The sequence below is a fragment of the Dipodomys ordii genome, unplaced genomic scaffold, assembly GCF_000151885.1.
Source record: "Dipodomys ordii isolate 6190 unplaced genomic scaffold, Dord_2.0 Scaffold7, whole genome shotgun sequence".
Lineage (NCBI taxonomy): Eukaryota > Metazoa > Chordata > Mammalia > Rodentia > Heteromyidae > Dipodomys > Dipodomys ordii.
In genome coordinates, this window is record NW_012267223.1 from 12,494,164 (window position 1) to 12,507,161 (window position 12,998).

The 12,998-nt window shown below is 43.4% G+C and overlaps 1 protein-coding gene across 4 annotated transcripts in view; it reads right to left on the reverse strand.

The window, feature by feature from the left end:
• Positions 1–12,998, reverse strand: part of Msi2 (musashi RNA-binding protein 2) — a 373,314-nt gene that overhangs the window by 221,612 nt on the left and 138,704 nt on the right. For all 4 annotated transcript variants that reach the window (XM_013037909.1, XM_013037908.1, XM_013037907.1 and 1 more), the window contains exon 5: positions 9,488–9,580. In XM_013037909.1, the coding sequence (XP_012893363.1) occupies positions 9,488–9,580 (93 nt within the window). The remainder of the gene's footprint in view (positions 1–9,487; positions 9,581–12,998) is intronic.

Sequence of the window (12,998 nt, forward strand, 5' to 3'; positions counted from 1 at the left end):
AAAGTTGGCCAACTAGGGGCTGGGAAGGTGGCTCAGTGGTACAGTGCTTGCCTTACAAGCACGAGGCCCTGGGTTCGATTCCTTAGCACCATATAAGCAGAAAAAGCCAGAAGTACCGCTGTGGCTCAAGTAGTAGAGTGCAAGCCTTGAGCTGAAGAGTTGATGGACAGTGCCCAGGCCCAGAGTTCAGGCCCCACGACCGACCAAAAATAATAATAATAATAAGTTGGCCAACTCTTATGCTAGGCAGTTAAGCATCAAGGATTCTTAGGTTTTCTACCCTCCTACACCTTAATGATGAAGTAAACTGAGGGATGGCCCTAGAACTGAGGTCAGTGTAACCAGAAGCTATTTTGTACCCAATAGTTATTCTCTGTGACATGTTAAACCAGCGTTGTCATAAAATGAGTCACCTTCCAGGAAAACATGCTACAATAATTCTGTAACATTTTAAACTACTAGTCAAGGCAACTCATGCCATCAAAACATAGGACCAGAATGAGCAAAGTGGTGTAGTTTAAAAAACAAAACCAAAAATGGAGAGAGAGAGAAAGCAAGCCCTCTCAGTAGAAGATGTGGATAGGAACCTGGACCCTGCTTATACCTGGCTGAAGGGTCTAAAACAGGTCACAGAGCCTCTCCCAGCTTTCCTTTCCTAGCTTTAACACACATGCCAACTCAACTGGAATGGAAGACTATAATGTCAATAAATCTTTTCTATTTCTCCTTTGCTTCTTAAACAGGCCTATCAATAAAGTAAATGGGATCACCTTTTTTAAAAAAGGTGATAAACCCTTTAAAAAGAAATAAGCCCTCAAAATATTAGTTTCAGAGAATCTGCAGGTTGCCTGGCAAAAGACTGAAGCACTTCCCTTCCCTTTGGCTAACCATGCCCTTCCTGCATTCCTGAAGGAAGCTGGGAAGGTCAGGAAGTCTGTCTCTCATCACTCCACACTTATTTTTCTTAAGTGTATTCTTTGAATACTAACCTGCTATTAAAGCAAGCCAGAAAATGCCACCAATTGTAAGACTATTAACCTGAACAACCCCAAAATCTCTAATTTATAACTAATCCATCTGCACAAATTACATCTTCTACAACAGAGCACCTTTAAAAAAAAAAAAAAGATTTCCTGTAAACAATCCACTTTGCAGAGTCTTTTAATCTAATTAAATCCTTACTTACTTTGTTCTTTAACTACAAGAAGTTTACTTTTTACTACACTGGGGCAGAATTTTTACTTTTTCGAGAATCACAGAAATCCCCAAGTGGGAGCCCCCCCCCAAAGGCACAACATTCCAAATCAGTGGGGACCACTAGGGTCCCCCTTCCCTTCCTTCTCCAGGCCCAGTACTCATCTAACACTCAATGTGGGTCGGTGCAGCTAGGGGCAGCTCTGGCCCCTGTGGCTGGGTTAAATCAGGAAGGCAGCATGATAAAAGGTATGAAGTAAGTGTTCTGTAACACAAAGGAATATTTAAATCTGCCCGGAGGCATCATGAAAAGTATTGACTCTCTCAGAGAATCAGAGGTTAAGCCAAGTGTCTAGACATTGCCTGTCTTTCCTTCATTTAGGGTGACCAATTCACTTCAGTTTGCAGTCCTGTACTCCTGGAAACCCACTCAGTCCCAGACAAACTGAGGCAGTCAACCCTACCTTAATCCCACTCAGATTGCAGGGGGAAATCCATCAATAATATTAAGACTGCCCATTTGTTGTCTCCCGTCTGTCTCAGATCCCTGAATTCAACAAGTAATCACCAACCTGTCAAAGTAACAGACCCTCCTCCATCCAGATTCTTCCATCCTGGAAACATCTTAGTCACAAAATTGCCTCACCCATAAAGAAGAGAGGACCATTGCTAAGGTGGCAGAAGGTATATGGCCTTAAGGAAATCAGATCCTACCTACTTTGTCCATATCTCAGCTCCACAGAAACAATACCAAAAGTGCAGGAAAAAAACCGAAGCAGCCAGTACAAATTCAATCTACGCAATCTGTTTATTTTATGCAAAGTTTTCCTGGTGCTTATTAATGCCAGCTTTTCCTCTACCATTTAATCTCTGCTTCCATTTCATTCTTAGAGGCCTGTGATTATTCTAATTCAGCATTTGGATGACTTCATTTCCGCTCAAGTACACCCAGGTCAACTTGGATAGAAAAGAAAGAGGAGGAGAAGGAAAATAATCAGCTAAAAGCTATTAAATATCAGCCATGTGCCTCATGATTGGTTTTAAAGGCAGTGGTGAGGTTAGCAACCATCAGAAACTCAACCCTTCTGCCTCTTCCTGAATATTAACATTTTTTTTCTGGGGCTTTCACTATTATGGCTTTGAATGTAAATAAAGCACAGATTGGCAGCCCACTTTCAGCTAATTCACAAATACCGGGTCTGAAAATACAGCGCTGTAAAAATTTACAAGGCAGTAACTTGGCAAATCCGGCAGTTCTACAGACAGACCATTTCTGGGAGGACAAAAGAAGGAAAAAGGAAAAGCATCCACAACCCATGTAATGGGGTATCCTATGGGCAGGGGGAGTCAGGGGGAGGTGGGCAGACAGGAATCTCCACATCAATGTTCACTATACCCAACAATGAAGTTAACGGCAATGCCAAGTCTAAATGAACTGTGCTTTCTTTCTCTTCCAAAAAAGCCACTCCTGTGCCCAGTGGCACAGCCTGTGAACTGTGATTTCTGGTACACTCTTAGTTCCCACTGAACAAAATCTAGGGAGAAAAAGCTTTCTTTTCTCATGCTAACAACTCATTGTAAGTGACCTCTTCCAGGCCTCCAGAAGAACTCTGGGAAGGTAAGCTGGTAGAAGTTCTTCCTGCTTTCCTCCCCTCCCCACCACTAAGTTCATTAACTCCTTTGCTCCCAAAGATTTCTCAAGTCTTGGCCTCTCTCCTCTTAGCCAGGCAGAAAAATTAAATAAAATGAAGCTAAACAGAAATGCAGTCAAATAATGAGAAAAGTTTGGGTCTAGACTCTACCTATTATGCAAATGAACATGGCTTCTGATTAACATAATCTCAGAGATGTCCCAGCTTGCTACCCAGAAGGCATCCTATTTTTCTATTTGTATATTTTAAAACACTGCTAACAGAGCAATAATAATGTCTGATGCCTTTGCCTAACAACAGCTGGCTATATTTTATACACTAAGAGGGAAATGGGAAGTTTTCCTGGGAACCCACTAGCTATTTTAGGAAATCTTTTCTGAAGCAGAGAGAGAGGGGGGGGAGGGGGGAGGGAGGGGGGGAGGAAGGGAGAGGGAGGAAGAGAGAGGGAGAGAATGATGATTTAGGAGAAGGGAGGTTAGGGTGCTTGTCCTGCTAACTCAACAGCAGAAACTGGCCTAGGAGGTGAAGGTAACCAGCAAAGCACAAAGCTGTTCATTTTCGAAGGAGGGCTGGTTACCAGCAGAGCCTAGAGCCCCCATTACTGTGCTAGCTAGCCCCAGGACTAGAAGCCGGAGGTGGAAGAAGGAGACAGAAATCTCCCCTCTGCTGAGGGGAGCTTTTCCCATGTCACAACCCAGAGAATGAAGACGACACAGGGCAAGGATGGTCTTGTCCTAAGTCAACAATCAAAGGAGAAAATTTTAAGCCCCAACGCAGCCTCAGCATGGCCAGTGGAAGAGGGGGAAATGATCCTTCTTGGTTCACTCTATGGTTACAAGGGAAGCCCATCCAGCAGGTGACAGGCAAGGCCTGTCAACCCACCTGTGTAAACCACTTCAGAGACAAATGCCTCACAGCCATAATGGAGGACAGACAGACTTTTGTTTCCCAGGTCTTGAATGAGAGAGCCATACGGGGTCCTGAGCTCTGTTTAGTGTCACCACACTTTGGAAGTGGTAACATTCTATCTCAGGATGACAGTCCACTTTTAGGAATATGATGATGTGCCTATTCATTTTCTCACAAATCTCTTGTCATTTTTCCTCCAGACATCTCTATCCTCGCACATGGGGTATTGAATGGATAGACTACTGTCACCTCCACCTATAACCTGGGGCTAGAAAATACCAGGCACCCATGTTCTCCAGGGCTCCTGCACATCAGTGGAACAAATGAGATCATCAAGTTAAAAAGTTAGCTCATTCTGGTTCTCAGAACTTTTTTTTTTTCCATAAAGTGTTGGAACACCACCCTCTGAAGCTCAAGCTAACTTCCACAGCAGAACACACAAGCCAGATCTATCACAGTGAGTTCCAAGGACCTTCCACCTTCTTTCCACAGAGCTCTTTTCCACAACACCTGCAGGACTATAACTTCCCAAACCTCTTCTTTCCATCACTACCATGGGCTGGCCCAGGAAAGGGTTAAAGCCCTCATGTCAAGCACAGGCTGGGGCACTGGCCCAGAAGGAACATGGGAACCAGGGCAGCTGAGTGATAAAGGCCGGATTGTAGCAGCCCACTGAATTGGAAATGACTTGTAGGCCTAATGAAACAGAACTTTGGCAGTAAAACAGAATGAAAGGAATGAGACAATAAAAGGCAGGACAAAGGGTGCAGAGTCATTTCAGCTTAGCAAAATAAGCTCACTTTGTTGTTGGGGAAAGCCAAAGCGGATTAGGATAAACCAATGACTAAGCATAAGTCTTTCAAACTAATTACACAGTTTGCCATGTGAAGTATAATTGGAAACCTCCAAATGTGGGCTGCCTCGCTCTCACAGGAGTCCTACCGAGTGAGCATCACCTATCAAGCCAGGGCACACCTGAGCAGCTCTGTCATCTGGGGAGCAGCTGAATGGTGTACAACTTCCTGCTCCATCTGTGACCAAGCAAAAAGCTCGGTGTTTCAAGGCCTCTCTATGATCTACAAGTGGCAATGTAAGAAACTCCTCCTTGCTGAAGGGATAAAGAAAGAGGGAAACTCAAATGCATGGGGTTTCTTTGATTTAGATTGCTTTAATTACCCAGCTGGGCTCTTCTGGGTGGCTTCTGCAGAACAGTCCCTCCCATTGCCTGGGACTGCACAAGGATAACAGAGCATTCTTTGGAATGGCCTATATATACATCATTTCCGTAGGTATGGAATCATGAAATGCAGATAATATCCACTAAGAAACCAAGGCAGCTAAATAAATTACTGTACATCAGTGTTTTTGACAAATGAACAGAACTTGCTCTCCCTTAGTGTCAAAGTAGGAGCTGGGAGTTTTTTTGGTAAAAGGGAAAAGGTTATATTATGCAAAAATGAGTGACCATCCACGCTCTGCCCAGTATGCAGAGATGTTAGACAATGGCCTCTTCCCCATCACCCACATAACAGATATGCACCTATCTCACTGACATCCTTGAGAAGCACATTGTAACATCCCTAAAAAGCTTAGCACCAAGCACAATAAACTTTAATAAAGAAAAATCAAAACATAGCACAAAGTATCTTCAGAGTAAAATGAGAGCCATGCAATCCCAAGTTGTATTCATTTAGATCTAGTTCTTGCAGTAGGGAGATAGCAGAACCATATGGTTTGTTTGGGTCTTAGACACAGGATGAAGATTTCAATTATAAATAGCGACCTTCTTCCCTGCATCATCAAGTCCAGAAATAAACTCTAATATGGTTAAGACTCTTTGGTTATTACCTAACATGTTCACAACTCTTCATAATGCATTGTTTTGGATTGTATAGATACCTCCAATTATCATATATTATCTATTTATATTTAGGATTTCTACATCACTGACTTTTTAAACTTAAAACCAATTTTAGGAATAATTATTCAATAAGGGATTAGAAAATTTGCCCCAAAATATAGCTCATCTATTTTTGATGAATAAAGTTTTACTGGAACTCCATCACCAGACCCCTTGTCTGTTTATATGTTGGTTGTTTGCTCCCTACAGCAACATTTGCAAGAAGTTGCAATAGAGACAATACAGTTTGCAAGGCAGAAATATTTACTACTCTAGCCCTTTACAAGTTTTCAATCTCTTCCTTCAGAAAAGAAACCAAGGCCAGCACAGAAATAACCTGTCCCAGGGTATCACATTAGTCCCAACATGATGGCCAGAACAACTTACCTTGCTCCAAGGCAGACATCAGAACAGCTACCCAGAGGGAAGGCAGCCATCTAAGTTATCCTTACACCAGTGGCCTTACCTCACAATTTCATGTTAAATGTAAGTGTCCCTAACCTTCTGGGAGGAAGGTGGAAGAAAGCACAATAAGCCTCCAATCTGAGTTATTTAAAGCCCTTGGTGTGTCATTCTGAACCCACTCCACTTTCAGTAATGACATATTTAAACTCCTTTAGCTAGGCCCCTTGATAACAGTCTAACCCATCTTCCCTGTACCTGAAACACACAGTTGGAGCAGCTGACACTTCAGACAGGAAGAGAAGGGACAACAGAGTGACAGGAAGGGAAACCTAGAAGGTGGCATACCCAGTGTGGAGGCTGCAGAGACAATTAAAAGTTCTAGACTTGGAGAGAATGGAAGCAGCATAGGAATTTTGGCTTATATACTGCTTAGCTAGCTGAGTTTGGCTGAATCTTATCCTCCCTGGCCCTTACCAGGTCACCAAATGACCTGGATGACACTGCTTTCCACTGTACAGGCAGGCACTGTTCCTAGGCCCTCCAAATGGACACCAGGCCTTTCTCTCATGCAGCCATCCATCCTACATCTATCCTAGGAACTGATTAGAGGTTGGAAAAGAGCAATGTCCAGGTTCTGTTATCAGATGAACAGGCTTCTTTGGGGGATATGAGTTTATGTATCCAACTCTACCTCTCAGAAAGCTATGACATTAAGTCCAAGATATAACCATACTGGGAGGCCATTTAACAACCTGCAATGTGAAAACACCACCACTGGCCTCCTAAAGAAAAATTAAAACAAGTAAATGGCCTGGTCCAGAGTTCAGCTCTTTTTATAAATAATAAAATTACATCTTACTAACTTGCAGTTGGTACGAAGGGTAGCCCAAAACAACTGCAGACTTAGGAACGTGAATGTATACATATGGGTGCACTTATATCTGAGTATATTCACACAAGAACAAGTACATATGTATGTGTGTGCGTGCACCCACATGCGTGCACATGTGCATACAAGTCACCTCCTTCAACCAGAATATATACTATTCAAAGGTAGAGTCAGATTGTCAACTTATCTGTTACCTTCTTTCACAGTTGCTGGATTTATTGATGGTTCCAAGGCCTAGCAGCAGCCTTTCCTTACTTTGATCATTCTGAAGTCAAACAAATTACACCAGAATCCTGAGAGGTGAGCCTGCGCAAGGGGCCACAGACCTAACATTTGCTACAGGGAATGAGAAGCAAGCTCTTCTGAAGGCAGACCCAGATAATACACAGAGCATATATGTGAGATAAGCTGGTAACATGTGAGCAGAAAGAAGATTGTGGGTTTTGATACGCTCAAAAGCCTCCTTAGTCCTTTAATGAAACACTTGATCAGTTAACACATCCTGCCAGCATGCACAAACACTACTGCACAATTAACTGGGCAGCATCAGACCCACCAAGTGCTATGCCAGAGAAGATGGTTTGTGACTGTTTCCCACACAAAAGGACAAGTGTTCTCAGGGAAGTGACGAAAGCAGCCATGGCCATGGCTGAGACTTGCAGGGCATTGCGCCACTGACATTCTGGGTCACAATTATATGTGTTAATGAGAAACAATGGAAAGACAGACAGAAGGGAAGAGAGAGAAAAGGAGAAGAGGAGGAAACAAAGATTGGGGGACATACAGACACATGGTGTCTGTTGACAAGCCCAGACCTGTTTGGAATACTCTTAACAACTCATCTAGGCAACATCAACTTCTTTGACACCAGCAAAAAAAGAGGCCCAGGAGATTCCAAGGCAGGTTATGGCTTGAAAAATAATCCCACCTCATGTTTGCAAACACTACCCCTGGACTTGTTTTAAAGGCAGAAAGACGAATCACCCTCCAGATCTTTCCATTATATAAGATGGACTTGTCTCATTTAATTATTTCCAACCCTCTCCCCTCAGGCAGGGTGGGGCCAGGTGATGGACAAATCCCCTTGTACCTTAAATCTGTCTTGGAGAGAGAAGTACTGAAAAGTGCATGGTCCCTGGCACATTTAGCTGTTCCCTAGAACCAGCCAAAATGAATAGACTTCCAACTGGCAGTGTCAGAAAGAGCTGTGGAGAAGGCATCTTTCAAAACCCATCTAGGTGGGCAAGTCAGTGCCATTTCAAATGCACAGCATGGCTGGAAAGGGCTGGTTTCACCTTGTTGCATGGTCTCATATTCATGCAGAAATTGATTAACACCAGAGACAGAGAAAAATCTCCATTTCAAAGCTAAATAAAGGTCATGGCCCTCATCCCAGACAGTGGCTCATAAACAGATAAACCTGGGGATGGTGTCATAGATGCCCATCGCCCTAGGCAAACAAGCTGAAAGCACAGAACCTTCCCGCCGCTGGCCAGTGGGAGGTGGTGCCCTTGTCCTGCCCGTGGCAAGCATGACAGCTAATGTGGGAGTAAATAAATGAGTGATGAGGGTAGCACAGGCACCACATTTTCCCAGAATGTCACAGTGCTCTGCTGTATTAGCCCTTTAGCGAGAAAGGCAGACCTGTGTGGAAAAAGCTGGCCTCAAAGATGCAGGAAGTAAAGGGCTAGGTCTGTGGGTCACCTGCCACCCTCCTTGGGACTGGGCTTTCTGCAGGAGCCACAGAGGGAGATTTTACAAAGAGCAAAAGAGATCATCCCCCCTGGGCCAACAGGGAAGGAACAAAGGCCCTCAGGAAAAACACACCTGCCAAGACATAGTCTCTCTCTACCAACTAGAAAGAAGTCACATTAATCACCTATGGAAGTCCCTGATGTCTGTCTGTCTGTCTGTCTGTGAATCTCCATGTGTCATATGTGTACCTTCTCACCTTCCATTTCTTGGTGGATTTGAGGCTCCAGTGCCCAGCCTATTCCATCAGCAGAGCTCAGAGCATCGTTCTGCTGCTGTCTCGTGGGCCCTCAGGTCAGAGAACACCAGGTACAGACTGGTACAGGTGTTGGGTACAGCCAACATTTTTCCTGAGTCTCCTGCGCTTGACAGAGAGTATTCAGCTGCCAAGAACCCCAAGGAGCCTCATCTATCAATGCATTTTCCAGAAAAACATAGAATAAGAAAGCTAGCACCAGTATACAGGCTTCCAGAAGCTTCTGTAGGCGCCTCTGTCCTGTGAGTCAGTCACAGCCCTGCAGCCCTAACCCAATCAAATGTTAGCAAAACCATGTTGAAAGGCCACTCTGCCTGGTCCTGCAGGCTCATGGGGAATCAGGCTGATCCCATCCCAGACTTTTCCATAGTGGTTCCTGCAGAAAGTCATTTCAATGGTGATAGTTAAGTTCAAGGACAACATTCTTAAAGACACAGCTATGGCAAAGGCAGGGCCATGATTGCTACTCCTAAAGACCAATCAGCTAGCTTCCTTTGAACTGTGCTACCCAACCCCCTCACAGCACTTACCTTGCCAAACTGCTCAAAGTATTGCTTTACATCTTCCACTACGGTGTTCGCAGATAATCCGCCTACAAATATTTTCTTTGTTCTTGTGACCATCTGCAAGAAATGACAAGAGGATGACACAGGTTAACCAGGTTATCTGAAGCAATGCTTGATAAGATTCTGAAAAACACGCCCCACTCCACCTTTCTGTAGAAAGGCAATTTGAAATCTATGAAGGCAGCACGGACCAAGCCATTCAATATCTAAGAATGCTGCTCTGCATATCTTAGACATTCTGTCTGCCAGAATGAAGAAAAGTCCCTACTGACAGAGTAGACTTGGGATCATTGGGATCCCAAGATGTGGCATCATTCTAATGTACTAGTATGTAGCCCAAAAACAAAACACACACACACACAAAAAAAAAAAAACCTCAGACTATTTTCAATATAAGAGATGCAGATAAAACACAGCTAACATCATAAAACTTGCTGCTGAGACTGTATCCCCCCAAAATGTGTGCAATAACAACTGCATACATAAGCCTGTAATCCCAGCTATTGGGGAGGTGGAGACTGGGAGCAAAAAACTAGCAAGACCAGCCCATCTCAATCAACAAGCCAGATATGGTGGCACATTTCTATCATCTCAACTTCATCAGTGGGCACTTTCTTAGAGAAAGATCAATGTCCAGGACAACTCTGGGAGAAAAAAAAAAAACCCACAAGAAAACAAGACTACAAAAGCATAAGACTAAAAAGCATAAGAAAGAGTTGGGGGTATGGCTCAACTAGTAGAACATCTACCTCACAATGTGAGCACAAGGCCTTGAGTTCAAATTTAGTTCCACTAAATTAAAAAAAAAAAAGAACTGTACATATAATTCAGGTCTGTCTGTGCTCAGCTGTTCTGATGTTGGTATATGTCCATACACAAGGTAGATGCCAACCTCACACCTGGGGACCACCCCGCAAGTGCTGTAGCTGCTCTTTCTAAATTTTTCATAACTCACCTTGATTCACCCTACACCCTAGTTAAGTCCTGGTGATCCCCAGATCAACACACCTCTGCTCTCACAGGACTTTCTTCTTGGAATGTCTCTCCAGGCCTAAGTCTTCCCATGGCAAGTTGTAACTATCCTCCAAGGTCCCATGACCTTCTCCAAAATTTATACTTGCTATCCCAGCCAGAAGCTACTCTGCTCTCCTCTGAAACCTCTAAGCATCGGACCCATAGCGTGCCAGCAGCACCCATAGTTCCACACCAACCTCCCTCTTGCCAAATGACTTCCTTCTCCACATGGTCTAGACTTCTGACTCCCTGAAGAATCCTCTTCAATGCTGAGCACAGGGTCAGACACTACCCACTCTGAATGGTTCATGGAGGAAAAATAAGCAAATAGAGTCACATTTTAGAGTCCCACCAGTTCCAAAGCAAAATCTCTGCTCAGAGCAGAGGTTAAACATTTTACATGCAAGAGCCAAAAATTAAGGAAATAAACTCAGCTCTAAAGATTTAGTTTAGGCTGTTATGCTGGGCTTAATGTCAAAATTAAAAACTGTGGCCAGGTGGCAGCACATGTTTCTAATCCTAGCACTGAAGAGGATTGTGAGGTTCCAGATCAACCTGGCCTACAGAGCAAGACCCTATGTGTCCAAAAGTAAAAATAATTAAAAACAAAACTTAAACAAAACTGAAAAAAAATTTAAAAGATATAAAAATACAGTGAGTGCCATCTGAATACCTATAATAAAAACAAATGCCATCTACACTGATTATGGCAGGATACAGGAAACTACAATAGATGGGTTGTGGCTGCCTTACCGGGATGCTTGGCACGTTTGCTGAGTGCATGAATAAACCAACCCACTTCCAATAGATCACCTGAGTGATACTAGAGGCACAGAGGGTACTAGGGGCACATATGTCACTATAACCCACAGGCTGAGCCTAAACTAGAAGACCCTTGTAATGGACTTTCTACACTGTTTTAAGGTGTCCTAATGACCATATTGTCTCTTGCCTTCTTCCTGCTGCCTAGGAAGAGTGTACCACCACTTGCTTGCCTGTTAAAGCCCTGTTTACTGGTTGCCATCTCTTTTGGGATATGAGCCAAAGTCATTTAAGTGAGAACATTTTTCAACCACCCTGCCAGTGTCCCCTATCACCAAAGCTTCCAGGACCCTCATGTTCTACTCCTGCTCCTTCTGTCTATCCTCCTTTTTTATCCATACATAAAGTACCCCTGGAAGATCAAGGTCACATTAATGGTGAAATTCCATCAGGCCTTGTGATGGTTAATCTTGTCAATTTGATTAGATTGACAGATGCCTAAGAGATTAGTAAAGTTCATTTGTGTTTCTATGACAGCATCTCCAGAGATGATTGATATGTGGGGCAATATATGAGGGGGAATGTGGGTGTCACCACACAATAGGCTTGGGAACTAGATGGAATGGAAGTGGAAATAAAAAGGTAGCTAACACAAGCAAGCAGCCTCTTTCTTTTTCCCTCTAGCTGTCTCCTTCCTGATTACTACGATGTAAGCTGCTGCTGCTCTCACCCATGTCCTTCCTGCCAGGACAGACTGAAACCTCTAAATCTGCCCCGGGGGAGGAGGAAATTTATTTTGGGAGGAGGGCCAGTAACTGGGACTTGAACTCAGGGATTCATGCTCTCACTTGGCTTTTTCATTCACAGAAGTACTTTAACACATGAGCCACATCTCTACTTCTGGCTTTTTGCTGGTTAATAAGAGTCTCAGACTTTTCTGCCTGGGCTGACTTCAAGCCAGGATCCTCAGATCTCAGTCTCCTGAGTAGCTAAGGATTATTATAGGGGTGAGCTAGCAGCACCCAACAAATCCTTCCTCATTGAAGTTGTTTACCACCAGTATCCTGTCAAGGCTATAAGAGAAGCTAACATGTTGAAGTCTCTTCCTATACTCACTAATCACCAAATTTTACTAGCCTAACTTTCTCAATGTATTCACTCAACAAATACATAAGTGCTAGGTGCCGGTGCTTTACATTCTCACAGAATGTGGAATTCAGCTCACTATCAAATGAAGACATAATAATTAGCCCACTACACAAGGTTCCCACGAGGGCTAAATTAAATATCATATGCCTAAGAGTCTAGCAGGGCATGTGGAGATGAGAAATAAATGGTTACTGTAATGGAATCCACAGCTAGATACTGGATTCATCCCTTTACACTCAGACAAAATGTGCAGCACTAAGACGTGTTACACAAAAAGCTTAGAAAACCCAACTCCCACTGCTCTACTCTCTTCCACTATAATTTCAAAAACACTATATCTACATAGCATCAAAGCTGCTGAGACTCCCAATAGCTAATTTCAGATTTTCCATTTCTTTCTTTTTATTAACCCCAATACAGACAAGTAATTAAATATCTGTAAAGAAACACTACCATGATCTACACACATTTGCTGATGGGAGCCTGGACTGATAGCACCTCTGGAGAGGCCGTCTATGAAAGGAAGACCGGGCCCCCTTTATATACATTG